Source organism: Epinephelus fuscoguttatus, linkage group LG21, assembly GCF_011397635.1.
Source record: "Epinephelus fuscoguttatus linkage group LG21, E.fuscoguttatus.final_Chr_v1".
Classification (NCBI taxonomy): domain Eukaryota; kingdom Metazoa; phylum Chordata; class Actinopteri; order Perciformes; family Serranidae; genus Epinephelus; species Epinephelus fuscoguttatus.
The window spans coordinates 25,349,986-25,370,318 of NC_064772.1; the positions used below are offsets into that span (position 1 = coordinate 25,349,986).

General features: G+C 42.1%; 1 protein-coding gene across 1 annotated transcript in view; it reads right to left on the reverse strand.

The window, feature by feature from the left end:
* cntnap2a (contactin associated protein 2a) overlaps positions 1-20,333 on the reverse strand; it is a 462,042-nt gene extending 441,709 nt beyond the window's left edge. Inside the window, exon 1 of the mRNA XM_049564641.1 lies at positions 19,739-20,333. Coding sequence (XP_049420598.1) covers positions 19,739-19,841 — 103 coding nt within the window. The 5' untranslated portion in view covers positions 19,842-20,333. The remainder of the gene's footprint in view (positions 1-19,738) is intronic.

Consider the following 20,333-nt stretch of genomic DNA (forward strand, 5'->3'; position numbering starts at 1 on the left):
GTACTGTAATGCTGGAGTGTTACTCAAACTCATTGTCCGCCTCCTCATCCTCATTCTCCTGGCCGTCCTCCCGCTGCTGTCTGTCTGGCCACAGATTTTCGTCTACATCACAACGAATACTCTCCCGTGCGATGCAACGGGGGAAGAATCTACGTGCGTGTCGCAACCATCCCCGACACTGATCTGGTGTGACATCACCACAAGCGGCATCCATGGCTTGGAGCAGGGACCTCTGGTTCTGAGCCCGCTGCTCATATACCTTCCACCTCCAGGCTGAGAAAAATTCCTCGATAGGATTAAGGAAGGGCGAGTATGGTGGTAGGAAGACATTCATCATTCTCTGGTGAGCAGTGAACCAGTCTCTGATAAGCTGGCCACGGTGGAAGCTAACATTGTCCCACACAATGACAAACATTGGCAAATTAGGCCCTACTGCACCTCTCTCATTTTCTGGGACCAGATTTGAATACAGGTGATCCAAGAAGACGAGGAGTTTTGCGGTGTTATATGGGCGAGACTTGGGATGTGGGCGGCAACGCCATTCTCTGAAATGGCAGCACACATTGTTATGTTGCCCCCACGCTGGCCTGGGACATCGACTGTGGCCCGGTGGCCGACAATATTCCGGCCACGTCTTCTTCCTTTGGCCAGGTTGAAGCCAGCCTCATCCACAAACACGAGGATGTGAGGAGTCTCGTTCCTTCCAATGCCATTATTCTCTACAATACAGTAAACAAAACATCAAATCAGTTATACAGTAGACTGTAATACAATGCAACAGAAAATTACATAGGAATGTTCTGTATTCTCCTCCACAAGTTCAATATACTGCCCTGTGCTTTACTGCAGTGGTTCGAAACTGGGGTAGGTGTAGGGATATAGGCCTACAGAGGTATGACAGAAAGTACTTGAGAGAAAGGGGAAATACTGGAAAAATAAAATAAATGTAGAGTACATCATCGATCAACACACTGACTGAAATGCTACTGTAAGGACACAATGTCAGATCTGCTTGTGCAGTGAAACAAGGGAGCCATAACAGGAATCAAACTTAAGTTTCCCACAAAATAGACAGATACTCTGACCAGTCTGCCAAAGGCATATCCTTGTGGCCAAGTAGCCAGCACACCATCTCATCATGGGCATTACACCTGGTTACATCTGGTAGGCTCAAATTCAGCTCATTCCCCCCTTTTCTTATATGTAATATCATATTCTTCAAAAGAAGGATTATTGTGATAATTGTATCATACAGTAAGCTACAGCTTCCACTTGTAGTTTTCAAAGCAAAACATTGTAGTCACATAAAGCGAGTACTTGGACTCAGAAATCAGATAAAATTATAGCTGCTGCACAGCAATGGTCGGGCCGGGCAATTTTAGACAAGGGATAGGGAAAAGTGTTGATAAAGAGGAAACAGGGAAAAGTGTTGATAAAAGTATTTGTCCATGAAACTGTCGGGATCATAATTATTTCAACTTTACTAGTCTCTAATCCACATAGCAAGATGATGCATGAACATAGGATTTTACTGTAACATTAGAAAGTCCATTCTGCCTTAGCTGAGGCTCGAACTCACAATCTTCAGCACCAAGAACCAGCTCCTAACTCACTGAGCCACAGGCCAGGCAGCAGTTGCTGAAGCAGATCTCAAAAATTGTCAAAATGTCAGAAATTCTGTTATCTAAACATATATAAATACATATATTACATCTTGACAGCATGGAAATATTGGTGATTTGTTTCTAACGATAAGTGTTTTGCTTCATCAGAGAAAATTTGATGTTTAAAAATGCCATTTTGCATTGACTCAATTGTTCACGAGAGCAAAATTCAAAATGCTGTAAAAAAATCAGTTTTGAGATAAAATTCTGAAATTTGGCACACTTCATCAACCATGACTCGAAATTTTTGTCAAATTCTTTCAAGAAGATTGAAAATGTATTTAGCAAGAACTGGATGGCATATGTTTACAGTACAATTTACAGTCAAACGTTTTCATGCACTGTAGGCTCAATTTTTCAAATATCAAAAATCTGTGTGGATCGTTTGTGTAGGACAGTCTGATGATGCTCTCTACCAAGTTTGGAGTCAATTGAGGCAAAATTGTGGGAGGAGATAGGTTTTATAAGTTTTACAGTTTTGAAAAAAACAGAGTGATTGACGTCATAATTTGGAATGAATCTAAATGGACAAAAGGTTCAGCAGTATCTGGGCTATTTTTGGTGAAGTTTCAAAACTGTAGCATGTACCGTTGCTCTGGTAGGAATTTTCAGAGTTTTTATGTAAATTTGAACAATTATTGATGACTTACATGTACATACTGGTACATAGCTCTTTCACTCTATCAGAGTTCCTCTCAAATGGTACCCTGTAGAGTTGCTTCATGGTCATCTGATGCTTGTTCAAAACCCTTGCTATTGTGGAGATGCTGATTGCATTGATGTTTTGGAATATGTTGTCGTCCTGTAAGATTGTGGTGCGGATCTGTCTCAGTGTGATGGCATTATTTGTCGTCACTATATTGCAGATTTCTTGCTCCTGTTGTTGACTGAGGAGTCGTCCTCTGCCACCAATATGAGGTTGTCTTTCAATCCTAGACATAGAATTCAATGGACAATTGTATTACCATTTGCAATGTTATGTTACTGTCCTGCTCAGTACAAAAATACAGTAATATATAAATGAGTACAGTAAACAAATACATTTCTTACATTACAGTATTCACAATGTTCTGTCAGATACAACCTAGAATTCCATCGTTGACTTAGAGTAGTACATACCTGCTTTCCCTGCGAAAGGTTTGGATGATCGATGACACTGTGGAGCGGGGCACATTAGGTTGCACTCTGCGACCTGCCTCTGCCATTGTGAGGCCATGGTTGACCACATGGTCGACCAGAGTAGCCCGAATTTCATCCGACACAGGTTGGTGTCTTTGTGCTCCTCGGCCTCTTCCCCCTATTCCACCACCACGCACCCTTACACCTCTACCTCTACCTCTTCCTCTTCCTCTTCCTCTTCCTCTTGCCTCCATGTTTGAAAATTGTACTGATTCTGATCAAGCTCTATATATATGGTTGACAGCACTGATACTCATGCATAGCACCTGGGAGATCACTGTGACCTGCCCCCTTCATCACTCAAGTTCTAGTTTCACCTGACAGTCAATCACAGTTATCAATTTAGCAAATGTTCCAAGAGATTCATGTTATATAATGGGATGTTACTCATGGTATTATGTCCCTGACATATTTTGACAATTGAATGGACCATTTTGCATGTGATGATTAACACATTGAAATGATGCTGACATGTTTTGGAGAGAATAACCATTTGACTGAGAAGTGAGAAGTCAGCTTAGATCACAGGATATATTCACTTGGTACTTGTGCAAACTGTAGGCAAAAGTACTTAATCACTTGCAGAGATGTACAGAGACATTTGCAATTTGCTGAAAGGAATGAGAAATTCAAATCTGTTGTGAACACATGCCCAGAGGTTTGGAGGTTTGTCCGTGTTGTTTTGAGAACGTAATTTCTGTTTCAAGAAATGAGCCAAAGCAATGGAGAAAAACTGTAAGATCATGTTTAGCACATGCTAAGCCAACCGATCCAATCTCATTAAAGATTCAAGGTGAAAACCAACCATCATTCTATTTTTAGTAATTTATCTCTACATCGACCTGTCTTCATGGGGGAGACGGGGGATTAACGCTCTGAACCTCACATGCACAAATAAGCCTCGCTGCACAACAGGCATGCACAGAGGTAAATAAGACACACACACATTCACACTCCACATTAGGATGGTTTCACAGGATCACCCATTACCACCCTTTGAAGAGTGTGAGTTGCTAATGGTTTTGGATCCCATTCAGGGAGAGTCTGTGGCCTGTCTGTCCATTAGCCGGCTGACACACTCTGCTGACTAAACACAACACTTCCAGTGCCCTTGTCCTCTGTTCCTCTCGGCCATGCCCCCCTACATCTGTGAGATGAAAGTAGCCCACTGAGTTTGTGCTTTTCAACGTCTCTTTGTTTGTTTGTTTGTTTGTGTGTGTGTGTGTGTGTGTGTGTGTGTGTGTGTGTGTGTGTGTCTGTGTCATACAGGCGTAAGTGTAATTGTCTGATTTTGTTTGAGCAATCAAGAAGACTGAAAGAGAAGATGAGCAGGGCAAAGGACGCAATTCAGTTCTTTCCCATTTAACTCTTTTGGTTTGGTTAAACTGATGCATGAATACAAAGCGTCAAACACTTCAAATGGCCATCAATAAAAATGTTTGTGGTTCATTTGTGCATTTTTGGTCTCATGTTAGTGTAAACCATTGGTTTTATCCAAAGTATTCTGCTGTATTGCAATACATACAGTGGACTTTCTGGAATAATTGCCAATTGACATCAACTAGAGCACAATGAATGTGGCAGCCATCAGGCTCTAAAGGGCAAAAATGTCACTCTCTGTCAAATTGGGGAATCTTGTCACAGTATCTTGTTAAAGTCTTGACAGTCTTAAGTTTGGTGGAGGACTAATTCTTTAAATTAACTACCTTTTGATTTCTGTTCCATTTAAATGAGGTGTCCATCTGATTCACGGCTGGCAAATGGCAATTTACGTTTCTCTTTTGTTCGAACTAATGTTAGACCAGTTCATTGCAATTTCAAATTTTTATATATTTGATAAGCAATGTTTACTTCCATTACTGACTTATTAGGAGGTACAGATTCAACGAGAAGAATATTTTTCTATTCAGAAACCACAGTTAGGTTGTTTTTGTATTTCTTTTGTGTTAAACACTAAATAAGAGCTGACTTATTTGGCTGACAGGCAATTACTTACCCAAAACAGATTCAATTAACCATTCACACACAAAACCACAAAAGTGTTTACATTATACAAGACTGAAACTGTGTTCAACAATAAAGCTACTGACTCACAAAAAATTGACTGAGCAACTCCATCATAGATATTTCTTCTGTTAACATAAAGTAATGTGTTGAATGTCACAAATAATGCCAAAGAATAAATAAACAAATTTCAAACTTTGGTGAGTTGATGAAGAACTAAGTACATGTGAATTTATAATAACAACAAAGATTATAGAAAGTCCAATCCTAATTGACCTTTCGCTAAGCCCCGTCCCTTTTGTCCGACAAGCTATCGGAGTAAGCATGGAGCCCACACTGTAGCTAACTGCACTCCCTGAAGAAATATTATCATATTTTTGGACAAATGAAACAGTGATTCCAGAGAGAAGCAGACAGAGGGGTCTGCAGTCTGTGTTTGAAGGATATATCCAGGATGTCAAACTGACTCAGCAGCAACAACAGGTTAAAAAGACAAAGATAGTTAGAAGCTAAAGACGAACTATAGGCTACAGATCACAGTGTAAAAGTGAACCACCACATCACTGCTGATCGCCACACAAGACAATGAATATAAAGGGAAACTTTGCTGATACTGAACCAGCTGTGTGGCATCGCGGTGTGTGCAGATGAACGGTGTTTGGCTTTGCTGCCAACACCTGGACCTCTGTTGCCAGACAGGCAGGGATCTCCCCGGGAAGTCAAACAACGTTCATCTGCACACAATGTGATGACACAGAGCTGGTTGAATATCAGCAAAGTTTCCCTGCTTCCCTTCACTGGTTCCTGTACAGCAGGGTCGGTCTTTGTTTCACTGTTATAACCATTAAAAAGCAAAAGCAGCATGTGTATACATTCAGTAGGCTATATCTTCAGTAGCTAGCTAGCTAACCCTACACTTTTCAGGGTTTGATTTTGGTTTTGGAACAGGGAAGAAACGTATATCTTTTTCCAGCCTCTCCAGGTAACGAGTATCATTAATACACGACGTGCCCCAGGCACAACATTTAGCTCCAAATCCACAAAACCAGCCTGAAAATGAAGGAAATCTGAAACGACTGCATTAGAGTCAATGGAGCACAGCTGTGTTGTTGTTGGACCCTGGTTTGAGCCGGCCCGATGCTATGCTATGATTGGCCTGTCTATGTCGGGGGGCAGGATTTAGCGAAAGGTCGATTAATACCCCAAGATCAGTAAAACTAACAGCTGATAGGATGAGCACCATGAATGTGAGGGAATTATTCTAAAAATAAACAAAAAAGTGACTATCAATAAAAATACAAAATAAAGATTTTTTTTTTGCTCTACTGCTCACCGCCATCTGCCAGCAAAGCTGACTGTCTGTGTCATTGACCACCAGGGACTATAAAGACTTGACTACACACCTCGATGCACAGCATACACTAGCCTCACATCCAGCAAGAGAATCAGACCCCACACTGAGCTTTTAGGGCAGCACTTTGCACCGTGTCCTTCAGAGAATGCCAAAGAGCGTTCGCCTCTCCTCTGCTCTCACAGTTAATCGATAGCACACTTTTCTGCTTTCTTAGTAAAAAGCAAAGAAGACTTCTGCTGCACCATGTATGCATGTGTGTGCGTGTGCGTGTGTGTCTGATGAGTGTGTGTGAGTCGATGTGGTATGTGATTGTGCATTCCCCAAACAACACATGGAGAAACCTGTGCAGACACACTTGTGGGAAAGTGCACACAAGCACACACACATACACACTCACCCCTTTATACTCAGACTTGCACACAGGAATCAAAATGCTTACATATTCTATCCATCACCCAGGCTGCTGGAATACAGGAGCATGGTAGGGTGCTGGCTGAGTAGATAAATCTATAAATCAGATTTGATGTTTCCTGTCTGCCTGCCCTCCTATTTCGGTGTGTGTGTTTCTCTCTGCCATGTACTCAGTCAGCATCTCTGTTCGTCCCAGACACAGATTAAAGAGCTGAAACTGATCTGCGATCAGCCATGCTGTAATCCCCTCCATGTTGGCCACCATCATTTCATCTCTAGACAACTGATAGAGACGCCAGCAGACAGGATGAGCATTTATTAAGTAATGATATTAAAACTAATTCCCAAATATTTCCATTTGGGATCACGATTTGGAAATGTGAAGCATACCGTGAATCTGAATGTTCTGCACTCATTAACCAACAGTTTAATGGGGAATTAATGAAATTCCAAATTAATCAACTGAGCTGCTAAAGGATTGACCTAACTCAATCTACAGCTGTGTTGCTGTCTTTAATATTGTCTTTGTGGCACTTTCAGCGGCTCTAAATTGAGCTCATTCTTAATAAACTCACACAGCATATATTAATTAGTAATTTGACCTCTTTCCACAAAGGTCAGGATTAACTGGAATTATTGCTGGAGAGCATATTAACAGACTGTACTGAGTGTGGGAGGAGGCGTGGTGGCAGAAAAAGAAACATACTACATTCCAATAGAGGAAAATGTCTCAGTCGCTGAAACCCTTTCAGGAACTTCAGAACTTTATTTTTTGCAAGCAGAATCTGGTTCACGTGTTAATTCATTGGCCACAGTTCCTAACCTAAAAGAGTCCAGGCAGCTGATGCACATTTCACTGAGCCAGTAAGTGCAGAGGTAGAGTTGGCAGTAATGAAAATCACTGACTAATCAAATACAAGCTATACAGGAATCTAATTTAGGAGACTGCTATTTCTAAATAGAACTAGTTGATTGATAAAGAGCAAAAGGCACTAGCAAGAGGAATCGAGGACACCTGCTGTCTTCCTGTGCCATTTAGTTGGCTGATGTGTTGCACCTGTTGTTGATTTCTTGCAGAGAAATTTCACTCTGTCTTCAAGAAAATTTTCCACTACACACAATAAAGCTCAATATGTCTGTGAAGGCATTCAAAGCAGGGCTGAAGCCACCCTGAGCACAAATGCTGGATGCTGCAAAACTGACATAAGAGGAGCTGCGTCGTGGTCGCTTTTGTACATGTAACGGTTATGTCAGCATTGTTTAGACTTGATTTTCCAGACAGCTTTAAGAAGAGGTGAAATGTACATAAAGAGGAGATGGGTACAGACAGCAAGATAAGGAGAGACAAAATGGTAAAGGAAAGTCAGATGACAAAGATATGAATGGGTAAGCGATGTGAAAAGAGACAGAAACAAGGTGGCATTAAATAGAGAGAGAGAAGAATGAAGTGGAAAAGAATAAGAGGCAACCTGAGTGAATAAAATAGTCTGGAGTGCGAAAGAGAGAAATGACGGAAGGAGAGAGACGAGCATACAGACAAAGACAGATGGAGACTGAGAGAGGGAGGAAAAGGAAGGCAGAGAGAAGGCAGGTGAAAGGAAGGTATAAAGAGGAAGCAGTGACCCCTGTCTGACTAATCTTAGCCTACGCTGTAACAGCACCTTGAACCAAAGCTAATGGACCACATCCACATCTAGCCTCAGCTCTCTCTTTTTCTCCAACTTATACACACAAAGCTATTTTTTATCACACAAGTGCCCACACCTACACACACACCTAACCCCTGCTATACACAGATATATATACACTGACACATACAAGTATGTGGTCACCTGAAGCACCTCAACTCAACCTACACACACGCAAAGGTGTGTTTAAGCCAAGGCAGGCGGTTTGATCCTCAGTCTCTGTACAAACAGGTTTCCTGCACATGTACTGTACAGTAGAGACACAAAAGCAAAATTACATCACAGGCCAATTCTGTGGATCACTATCAGGGCCAGTTCAGGCAGATTTTTCTGGACTGGTAGAGGCTAATACAAAGCAAAATTAGATCCTTTCTTTACTGAACATCTAAGCTTGCTAGTGGTGCAGGCCTGCTCTCCTTAATGACAGCCTACAGTGCAGCATTTCACTGCACATGTGAGTGAAATTTAGAGTGATGACAATAATGATTTGGACGCACTGATGACATCCAGGTTGGCAGAGCACACAGATTTATACACAGGTTCGTAAACTCAGACTCTAATTTTTCCTTTCTTATGAGCAAAAAGCAGTGTGCAAAACCTTTAGGCAGCAGCTTCTTAATTTAACCCGAAGCTTTCGGCAATTGAAATGACTGACGCCAGTTGCAGCAGGTCACATAAGTTGTTGCTAAGTAAAGAGGCTAAATTATATTTCAGCATGGAGCTGGCTGAGCAGACAGCTAGCAGGTAACAGTGCTAACTCAGGGCTGAAAGAGCTACCGGTGTTACCAGAGGAAAACCATACAGTGGGCGATGCTCTTCCACAATGATGCCATCTCAATTTATCAGTGGTAACCATCATTATCAGCGCAATGCAGAGTGGCTATGATGAGCTAGCCAGTGGGATACACATGCACTGACCATCTTACCACAACAAACCACAGAAAGGCTCAGATTTTAACAAATACAGAGGTAGCATGACTTCATTTCCTGCTCAGGATGCATGGTTGTTCACTGCTCTGAATGTTGCATGCAGAAACTTTAAAGTTGTTTGAGCGAGTAACTTGATGGCAGGCCAAAATTCAACTTGTCTGTTTTAGGTTCTCTCTGCAAGCCGGCGTCTCTACTCTGCCAAAGAATGTTATGAGTTCAAAGAAGCAACACAGTAACACCACCATACATCTGCAAACAGACTGTGAGCAGAGTGTTTTTGTTGCCCCAAACACTTTAACAGAGCAATAGGTCTTCCCTCTAGCAGATCATGTGACATCAGTGTCAGGAATCGCATTCCTCCATTTAAACTTGCCTCAATATTAATCGATAATAAGTGAAATAACTTTCTAGTTTTGAATCAGGACCTTCAGTATTTGGATCAAGTAGCTTGTGAGAAATAAAGGTGGTAACATTTAGAAGGCTACACCTGTTAGTTCAACATGTCAGGTACATATCTAATGTATATTTAAACTGTTATCAGCAAACACCCAATACTGAACAACTCAGATATCAATCCTTCTAGAGGTTGTTCTAAGAATATGTAAGAGAACAGGTCTGTCTGACATCCAAATTACTGTGTACCTTAACCACTGTTTCCTCCTGGCTGAGTCTGTCCAAACACACTTACATATACACACATACTGCACAAGAACATATGCACACAATGCATGCTAACTAAGTGTTTCTACACACTCAAATCCACTTACACACACACACACACACACACACACACACACAGTACACCCAGGGAACACAATGCTTGTTTTCCATTTACAGCACAGAGCGAGACATCCAAACATACATGCACACACATGCACACAGTCAGCAACATATTCCCCACTAAGCCAAGTCTATTGTGGTGCAGTGGTGTAATTTTAGCAGGAAAGCTGGTCGCATGTCACGAGGCGGACAACTCCAGGTTGCCCTTCCAGTTACATGTCATCTCCTCTTCATTATCTTCCTCCTCTTTAATTCCACAAACACTCATACAGTGCATGCACTACAATGAAACACACACAGTCAGACCAAGCCATGCACGCGGTCAGGACATGAACACGCGTACACTGTAGCCTCACCATGCCGAAATAGAGATACACACAGAAATACACAGGTTCCCACTGAGCAAGCAACGTCTGTGGACGTCCAAGTCTAGTTGATATCACGAATGTGGACATGATATCAACTAGACTTGGACGTCCACAGACGTTGCTTGCTCAGTGGGTTATGTTTTCCAAGTGACTTGCTGGCTACAGTGTTCCCATTCTGCCTCTGTGCTTTTCCTCTGAGTCTAAGGAGAAAAAAGAGGAGTGTTTCTTCAATGGAAGTAGCCCAAAGATTAATTCACTTAATCTTGGGCTGTAAATGGGGTATTCAAGCGGCTTAAAAAACAAATTGAATGCAAAGGCTGAGAGTAATAACAACATTTGTCTTAGCTGCGGCACAATGCCCTTTTCCACCGCACTCTTCCACATGAGCTGGTGGCTAGATTTCCAACATCCATTATGACAGAAAGGGACTTGTGCATACGCACATGTACGTACATGCACAGTCTGACAAACACACAAACTCTCTCTCACACACACATATACACACATTGTGACTATGCTACCTACTGCATGCACGGAGCGCCAAAAAGATGTAAAAGACAGACATAGTGAAACTCCCTATCAATGACTGGAGAGTATGTCTGTGCATGCTTCAGAGAGACAGTTGTACAGATGTTGTGCTGCGGTTTTTTAATGTGTAATCCCCATATTTATCATGTCACCCATCAGGCATGTGCAGATCAAAGGGTTAATGTTGCAGAATATAGGGTAAACTAAGAGGGAACAAGCAAAAGCAACAGTTTAATTATCCACTGACAATAAACTCGATGCACCTCCAATAATTCAAGGTTTACAGCTTTATATTGCTAGATCACTGGCAAACTCTGGGCTAATGACTTAGTAATGTACGCTGATTATTTTTACATGAGCAATAAGTAATTAGTTAATGTAATTAGCTCAAAGTCTCATTAAATCACTGTACTCACTATATAATGTGCCCACTATGACTGAATAATGTATGTATGATTAATCTTTGTTTCCCATGCCATCAACATCTCTTCTGTAATGTTGTAGCAAACTGATACTTTAATATGTACAGTCACACTCACGTCAAAGGAAGGTGTTTTATGTCAATTAAAGTCTGACATAATTTGAGGATATCTGCTTATGAAGAGCAGCAGGCACAATACAGCAGTATAGTGTTATTTGGAGATCACATTGTGACACAATTACATCTCTCTGCAATTCTGATTATCACATTTTTCATGAGAAGACAAACATATTTTTAATAACTTGTTTGGTTTGGCAAACCCCTATTCTTGATATGTTATTTTCCTTTGACCTATCTGTGCATACACTTGGCATGTTACTGTGAATCAATCTTGCCTCCCAAGTCAGGGACCACATCAGCCATGCCTGAAAGCTCAAAACAGTGATTACAGAAGTTATTATATTACCTTAATAATAGTGCACGAGTTAATTACCAGCGGGACGTGGAGCAAACACAAAGCAAAAAAGAAAGAACAAAAAATAACGATCTGGAGAGCCATCCCAGAACAGACCACTGAGGAGTTTACTGCCTCCATGTGGTATGGGAACTCAAAGTGGAAGCACCTGAAACTACAGCACTCATGTTCCGAAATTAAATCAATCAATGACTAATGAGAGTTTGTGCTTTAAAACAGCAATATATACTGAAGCAATGACATGCCACTGTAATTAAAATGTGCAGCAAATTTTCAATAAATGCTCTAGGTTTATCAATAACAATAAAAGCACACAATAGTACATTTGATTTTCTGTCAAGTAATATCATGCCTCTAGCATTAATATAGATTTTCAGTCACCTGTTGCATCAGCAAACCTGCATTTATTGGTGATTTTATAACACCCCTGAGGTGGCTGATACAATTATAACAAGACCAAAGTCATCCGACCAGAAATACCTGCCCACCAAGGCAGATTCAGCCCCTGGCAGCAGATTCACAAGCTACGTAAAGCATGATTGCATGATGACAGTATTTGACATGTGGGATGCCAGTGAGGGATCATGTCCTTATTGTTGCACTAGTAATTTTAATTATTCACACTGATGCTCTTCAGCAGCATGCACAATGGTTATAACACTCTATGCTCCATTCAGTGTGTCTAAACCTTCTCCCTGCCACAGCCAGAGGTGACTGCCCAGTTTCACTGTCTGCTGCTTTTGACACTGTTGTTTTGACATTGATGATTTGGGTCAAATTCACTTTTACTGCTCTTAACTGCTCTTTTTAGCACCTCCAATACCTTGGTGGAGCTCAATTCTGGCATTCACCCAAGATTAATCTAGGCCAGATGTTGTCCCTATCTATTAGCTTCCTCTTAAGTGATTTAACTGGAACATTTGAGGCTAAACAAACAACATTTCAACTCCATTCTGTACAGTTTTGGTAGACATCTCAGTCTATTTTAAGCTCACAGAGAAATAAACAGGGAGGAAAACATGGTGGGCTGGACTTGTATTTTATCCGCGGACTGACAGTTAACAAGGTGGTTTGTTTTTGGGAGCTGAAGTATGTTGTTATTCTTAATCTTAATACAGGTTTATTTTAACCGGTGGTGCACATTTTGTCTGTATTAAATTTAACCATGACATTTTTTCTCAGTACATATCCAGAAGCTATGAAGTTATAAAACCAGCATTACCACGACATACCTTCAGGTGTATAGATGTCCTCAATACTTATGTGCAAGGCCAAACACACACCAATGAATGTCTCATTGCTTATGGGAAGGTCTCAAATCCAAGGCTAGAATTTTGATTTTTAGTGATACTGGACTCATGCCAGACAAACATGTGGCGTCAACTCTGTGCCTGACTGTGTTTAATTCCTGTCTCTTGTTGGCCCTTGTTGTACATTAAGAAGGGGGGGTTGTTCATGGTGTATTTTGGGGTCATGTGGTATTTTGACATACTTATAAACATATATTTCATGAGAGGTACATACTGCAATCTTGTTTGTATATTATTGGTCTCATAAACAGCCATTCAGTGGCATCAGAGTGGAGTTTGACCTGTGTATGAACCATTGTACTAAAGGGCCAGAGAATAAGGTTGTTTTTGCCAAAACAAGAACACTTGTCGGAAAGTTCTTGGCCCAGGAGTGAGATCTGAATTTCCTGTCATCGTGCCAGGAATATGTTAACTTCACAGCTGTCGGCTGATATAGGTGGGTGTGTGTGTGTGTGTGTGTGTGTGTGTGTGTGTGTAGGACATAGACAAAGATGTGACGTCAAATCTGTGCCTGACTGTGTAAAATTCCTGTCTCTCTCTCCCCAGACTGGCTTGGCCCTTGTTATACTTTAATAAAGGCATTTCTTCTTCTATTTTATTTTTGCATTATTTTATAATACCTTTTTGTATTCTGTATCCCCTGACACTTTGTAATCATAGTGCAGGTCTTTAGAGACTAATTTAAAATGATGATGATGATGAGGATGACCATGATAATGGTGATGATGATGCAGTACAATAAGCGGACTAGGTGGATAAAAGGACATTCACATCAACTGAAAAAGCAATTATGGTGGCAGTTATATGATCAATCAAGTTGTTAGAAAGCCAGGTATCACCGAAGTGAAATTCAGTATTAGGTGACACAGCCCGGTCCATCTTCCGACTGATGCAACTGCAGATTATAATAACAACAGTAATATTGAACGACAAGGTGTCAGAGGAAATCCTCGCCTCCTGACCATCTTTCCTTGAGCTGTCTCTCCTCATCCTTCTCTCATTTCTGATAAATGCTGCCTCTTCCCTTGTCCTTCTCTCTTCCTCCTCCTATCCCGCCGGCCCACTCTCCATCTCAGAGACCCTTGTCTAACGAGGTGGACAGATTCTGACGGGTTCTAATGAGAACACATTCCACTAGAATAACTTTCAGATCCTGCGCATTTGCACACACGCGCACACACACACTTACAATGCCTCATACAGACAAGCGTGCATGCAAATATGTATACTTTTAAATGTATAATAACACATTTGTGGGGGTTATGTTTCCAATGAATGCATGTAACGTAAGTAACATTTAATGACCTGGACACGTTTCTGTGTGAGAGCTGCATGGTGCGGGCCTCCGTGTGTGTGGGAGTATGTGTGTGCATGTTACGATACTGACATTGTTAAGGGAATTATGCTGCATGACTTGTCAGTGCACATTTGTATCACTGTGGCCTTGCTCCCATGATGAAACATAGATAGCCTCGCAGTAGCATTCACTTTCAAGAGAGAAATTTTACTTCTTCAAGGAGACCCATACAGCAGTCCAAGTGAAGCACTGACAGGGAATCAAAAAAAAGAAACAGTCATGTCATGGTGCTCTGGCTCTGACAATTCATTTCTTACTGTTAGATGTTTGCTGTCCTTGTGATCTATGACACTAATAAGAAAATCAGCAGAGAGCCTCTAACATGTCAGGATGAATGCTTTAGCGATTAATTTTGCACGTTGGAATACCTATTTTGAAAAGTCCAAAGGTGAAGGCTTTTCAGTGAACATGTGGTATATTACAATGATGTGTCACCATACAACTTAGGAAGATATTCTTGTCTGGTCATATTCATAGACATATATTGTGGACTGCTGCGAAATGAAGCAATTCTTATTCCTTATGCTATGAAAATAATGTGCTTTTTGCAGTGGATTATAGGTCAAGCATTTTTGTATCAAAGCAGTGTCATGGATTCATTTAGCTTTCAGTGGGATAAAATATTCATACTCTGATGGGGCAAACAAATTTTGAGAGCTGTACACGACTGAAAGAGAAGAACACAGTGTGGCTGTGTGTGTTTGGCTGCGATCCACGTCAGTCTGGTTGTTGCAGTGGACACCAGAGTAGGTGCTGGTGTAAGAGAATGCGCGCACAAACACACGCATCACGTTACTCCCTTGAAAAGTGGCAAGTAGGGACTTTTTCATCAAACACACTAGTAATCAGGAGTGGGATGAGAAGGGGACAGATTGTGAGGGGAGAGACTGAGTAGCTGAAAAAGAAGACGAGGAGGAAAGTGATTATGGCTCGATGATAAAACCACTGAGGAGAGCAAAGTAGGGATAGAGAGAATTAGAGATAGTTAGGGAGAGAGAAAAGGGCAGGAGGCAGGAGGGAAAGAAACAGAATGAAATAATAAGAGTAAGACTAGGGAATTAGAAGACAAAATGGGAAGGAGGAGGAGCAAGAGAAGTCATCAGCGGTAGGATAAGACAGTTTTTTTTAGATGTTTTAAAGAGGCATAAAGACAGGCGAGAAGGGGAAGGAGAATGAGGGAAAGAAGCTGAGGGACATGTACTGAAAACAGAGGGAGTGCAAAAGAGCGATAGGCCAAAAAAGCAGGAGGAAGAGAGCAATTTAGACAGAGGGGAACAGGTCACAAGAGAAAAATGGCAAATTAACAACTAGACCTTGTTTCCTAACTCTGGCTCGCTTGACTTGACGCATGATAAATCTAGCATGGGCACAAACACACATACGCACACCCAAAACCCAGGCAGGCGCACACATATAAATACACAGGAGCCAAACAATGCTAAACAGCAAGTATTGAGCTGATCTAATCTGAGCCAAACCAGTCTGCTTCCTCCAGCTCTAATCCTATTATAACCACCTCCTACTGGGAGCCATCACACACAAAATCAAGACACTGGGCTATACAACTGGCATCAGGTGATGATATGATAATAACCACAGTGACTCATCTGTTGACAGTAGAAATGAGAGATACTTATTTTTCATTACTGTGGTAGCGACTCTGAGGACGTACCAGATTATTATCTTGTTTCCTTTGGATCAGCCACGACCACTCACATCTTAAAATTAGCCACTTGGATACAAAAGCTGCAGCTGAATTGGCTTCCCTTAGTCCTACTACAGTTAATGGGAAGAACAATTAACGCCTCAAACTCAACTACGAATGTCTGAGTTGCAGGATGCAAGTGGATACTTTTGTTTGGTTTCACGCTGTATAAAATAAATTATATTGGCGAGCAGAAAACCCTGTCCTGCCCTGTGTGGCCCTGGAGGTGTAACCAGACTGATGTCTATGTCAAATGGCCTGGCAAGCTTAATGAGATGAGAGAAGGCTAATCTGATTCTATATCAGACAGGCTCTAGGGGCATCCCATTTAGCCACCCACAGTGTCACTAACACACTGACTTAAAGGCACATCCTTTACTTTTCACACACTGCTGCTGAGAATGTTTAAAATTTAAACCCTGTCCTTTATACGGAAAGTGACGAACAGCGAGGGTGCAAGGCAGGGCAGCAGAGTTCAAGGCTAATTATAGGACAGATTTGCGGTTTCAGAAAATGAGGTTGAAGTAAATTGTTGACATCCATGAATACTTTACGACTGGGCCAAATATCTGTGGATATAAAATATACTTCAAGTACAGTATGTCACACATTAATACACATATTCCTGTCAGAAATCTGCCACATGAACCATCATCATCAGAGAAATGTGTTAATTTGAATTGCAAATAGAAAAAACAATGTCCTGATGATTAAGACACATCATGGCCTCAAATTTACACACTGTACATCAACAACTCATTACAGCATACAGCTGAAGTACAAGGACAAACACAATGTACCTTTCTTCAGTTTTGTGAGCGCCTGTGGCTGCGTTTGCACTTTTGTTCTTATGTGCGTCCAATCTCTGAGTGTTCTTCTATGCTTTTATGTATCTGCGTGTATGTTCATTTCCTTCTCCCACACCTCAATAGATGTTCCGCACTTGATGTCACCGTTCTAGCCAATTAAGTGATGCTGGAATGTAACATAAAAGTGACAGACGCTTTAGGACGAGGTTGCGTAGGAGAAAATCCCTGGATTATTGTTCAACATACAAGCGTTCATGGAACCACACATGCACGCATGTATACATGAACAAACCTATATAGACATGTGCAAAACACACTAAATCTCTCTCCATCGATCCCTCCTTCTTTCTTTCATTGGCTCACATACCTCATAGAAGCATTTTCAGTGTGCACTTGGGAGACTCCACACAGTCGGCGGGTCAACCAGACCATTGACTTTTACACTGTGAGTGCGTCTGCCCCGGTAGGATGGAAATGTTAATCTTTTTTTAGTCCATGCCTCAGACCATTGGTCACAATGCCATCGTCTATTCCCCCGTGTGTTCCACATCTAGTCCCTGAAGAGGGATAAAGTCAGCACTCAGATTTGTGCTCAGCGGTGGAACTGCTGGTCTGATTCAACATGCTGTTTGTATGACATTCGCTCTCTCGCTCCGTTACACAGCACTTCAGATACAAATCATACCCCGATCCTTCTCCGCACATGCATGTCCCTATTGTGTCGTATTGTTGTAATCTTGTAATTTGCAATGCAACATATATGTATATGCTATAGATTTAGATTTAGAGTAATGAAGTGACTGATACATATGTTATTGGATTTCTTAATCAAAAATGCATATAAATGGTGTGTGATATACAAAACTCATCTGAGAATTTGCAGAAACACTCAGTTTACAGCAACTTTTTCTTTCTTATTTTTGCCTCAAGCACTATCACTTTAAACACTTGAGGGGCTTATAATTTTGTGTAGCGGCCTGGAAATTAAAATAACCACGTATCTATGAACATCTATATGATAAGAAAACATTTAGATAGAGTTTCTAGTTTGAAAATTCAACAGGTTTTATATTTTATTCATTACAAGTCTGTAAATGAACCTTGTTTAAGCCCCTTCTTTAACAAGGCACTGAATCTCTAGCTGCTCTGGGGACACTGATGGTGACCCAGTCAGACCTGTATATTGACGGGAGCAGGAGGATTGAGGATTTCCATAAAGGGATCGATAAACTTTAATAAATAAAGTGCTGTCACTATGGCACCTATTCGCTGTGAGGTCGCTTTTGGGTGCAACAGCTTTTGTGAAAGAAAAACGCACCGCCCATCCCCTCTAACTCTCCGTATCTCTTTCTCCTCTGAAGCACACGCTGACGTGCACACGTATGTATGTGTCTATCTATCTGTGCACGCACGCGCACGCACACGCAAACGGCTCGCGGTGCTGTCTCACCGTTGTTGTCTGTCGGATGGGATGATTAATGAGGCGCGTCCCCGGACACATTCATCCGGGACCCGAGAAGCCCTGGCGATCACCGGGGGAATCAGTCACACAGTCACACCGGCTCAGCCACCGTCAGCAACATTGGAATGACACCGAACCAAGTGGAGATGATCCCGGGGAAATACAGAGCCACACATAAGCGATCACTTTAGGTCGGGCAGACCCAATTATAGCACATTAAAAACCCCCAAATATCAGGGTGATGGTAAGTTTAACAATATAATAAACACCATACCATACATTGAGCATGCATAATAAGCCTTACAACATAAACAGGTACTCTGAACCTACTGGAACATGTCAGTGAGACTTTATGCAGTTTCATGTCATGTGTAAACAAATTCTCGATACTAAAATTACAGATAGGCCTAGATGATATGCAAAGAGACAATCTTATCTAAAATAAACCCAGTCTTTGCACTAGAGGTATGTATTGTATGCTGATCCATGTAAGTTGTCTCCAAGTTTTCCAATGATCGTTTGCTAAAATAAAATAAAGTTGGCTAAAATGGGCCCTGGTGATAGAGTTGAGACTAATCGAAATTCTAACTGCACTGAAACTTCATGAACGACCCAAATTAGATTGCAAAAGCAATAAGCTCAAAATTAGAAATGTCTAATGTGCCTCTGGTCACTGACAGGTCCATCAGACCATAACTCCCATTCAACGACACCTCTGTATTTGGGTTTCTTTTGGGGGGAAATCCAGTGCAATGGTCTAAAGACAAACACAATGATCTTACATAATGTTAATCCCCAAAATCCTGAAAGGGCTGAAACAGAGAGAAATAGCCATTTGTGCAATGGTTTCAGACTGACCGTCTCTTACATGCACTCTGCCCCGGGATTGAGACCGCACAAAAGACAGCAAACCTCAGCTGACACGCTGAAATGTCAGTCAGTAATCCAGCATTTTCTGGAAGCCCTAAAAACCCGCGATCAGACTCACCCAACGGGCATGAAATCCCGGGCGCTAAAATCAATGGACTGGAGATCCCGAGGAGTTAACACGTGTAGTTCTGAACTTAGAAGGTAAACCCCGCTCCCGCTCCCTTTCCCCGGCGCAGCCTGGCTCTTAATCTCCGGAGAGCTTCCCAGCTGGCACTACCGTGGGGATACCTGCAGCCCAGCCGGTGAGAGCACCTCTCTGCCTCTGCTGTTTGGCTCCACAGACAGGCTCAGTCTGCTTCCCACCCATACCCACACTATCACGTTCAGCGCTGGGAGGAAAGAAAAATAAGGATGACAACTTACGGGTTGTTGGCAAAGCTCCGTGCACCCAGTTGACATGGCTGAAAATCCACAAAGCGACCGGCAGTAACAGCGTCAATCCCCGGGCAGGACGGTGCCGGTGCATCTTCACGGCCGGTGTGGACGCAGCAGAGCGGGCGCGGGGAGAGGAAACACTCAGAACAAAAATAGCGGGGTGGTGGTAACGCCAGTCGGTCCGTCAGACTCGCTTCGCAGTTGAGGACTGTCGGAGAGGAGCCTGGCTGCACGGACTCTCTCCCTCACTCTCACCCCTTTCTTTCTTTCTCTCTCTCTCTCTCTCTCTCTCTCTCTCTCTGTATGTCTCCCTCTCTCTCTCCAATAAAGAGATGATGTAAGGATCGCGCCGACTAACAGCCTGGCCTGTACTTGCAAGCGCAACGCACTTCTCTCTGCAGCTATCTCGCCTCCTTGTTTAGCGATTCCCAATTAAAACAAAACATCAACAACCGTGCCTCCACCTGCACAGGACGAGGACGGCTGGGTGCGACTGTAGAGTGCACTATAGGCTCCAGTAGTTCAAGGAGGCATGACTGTGCGCAGCTCAAATCCACTGAACTGATTTCTCCTCTCCAGCGCT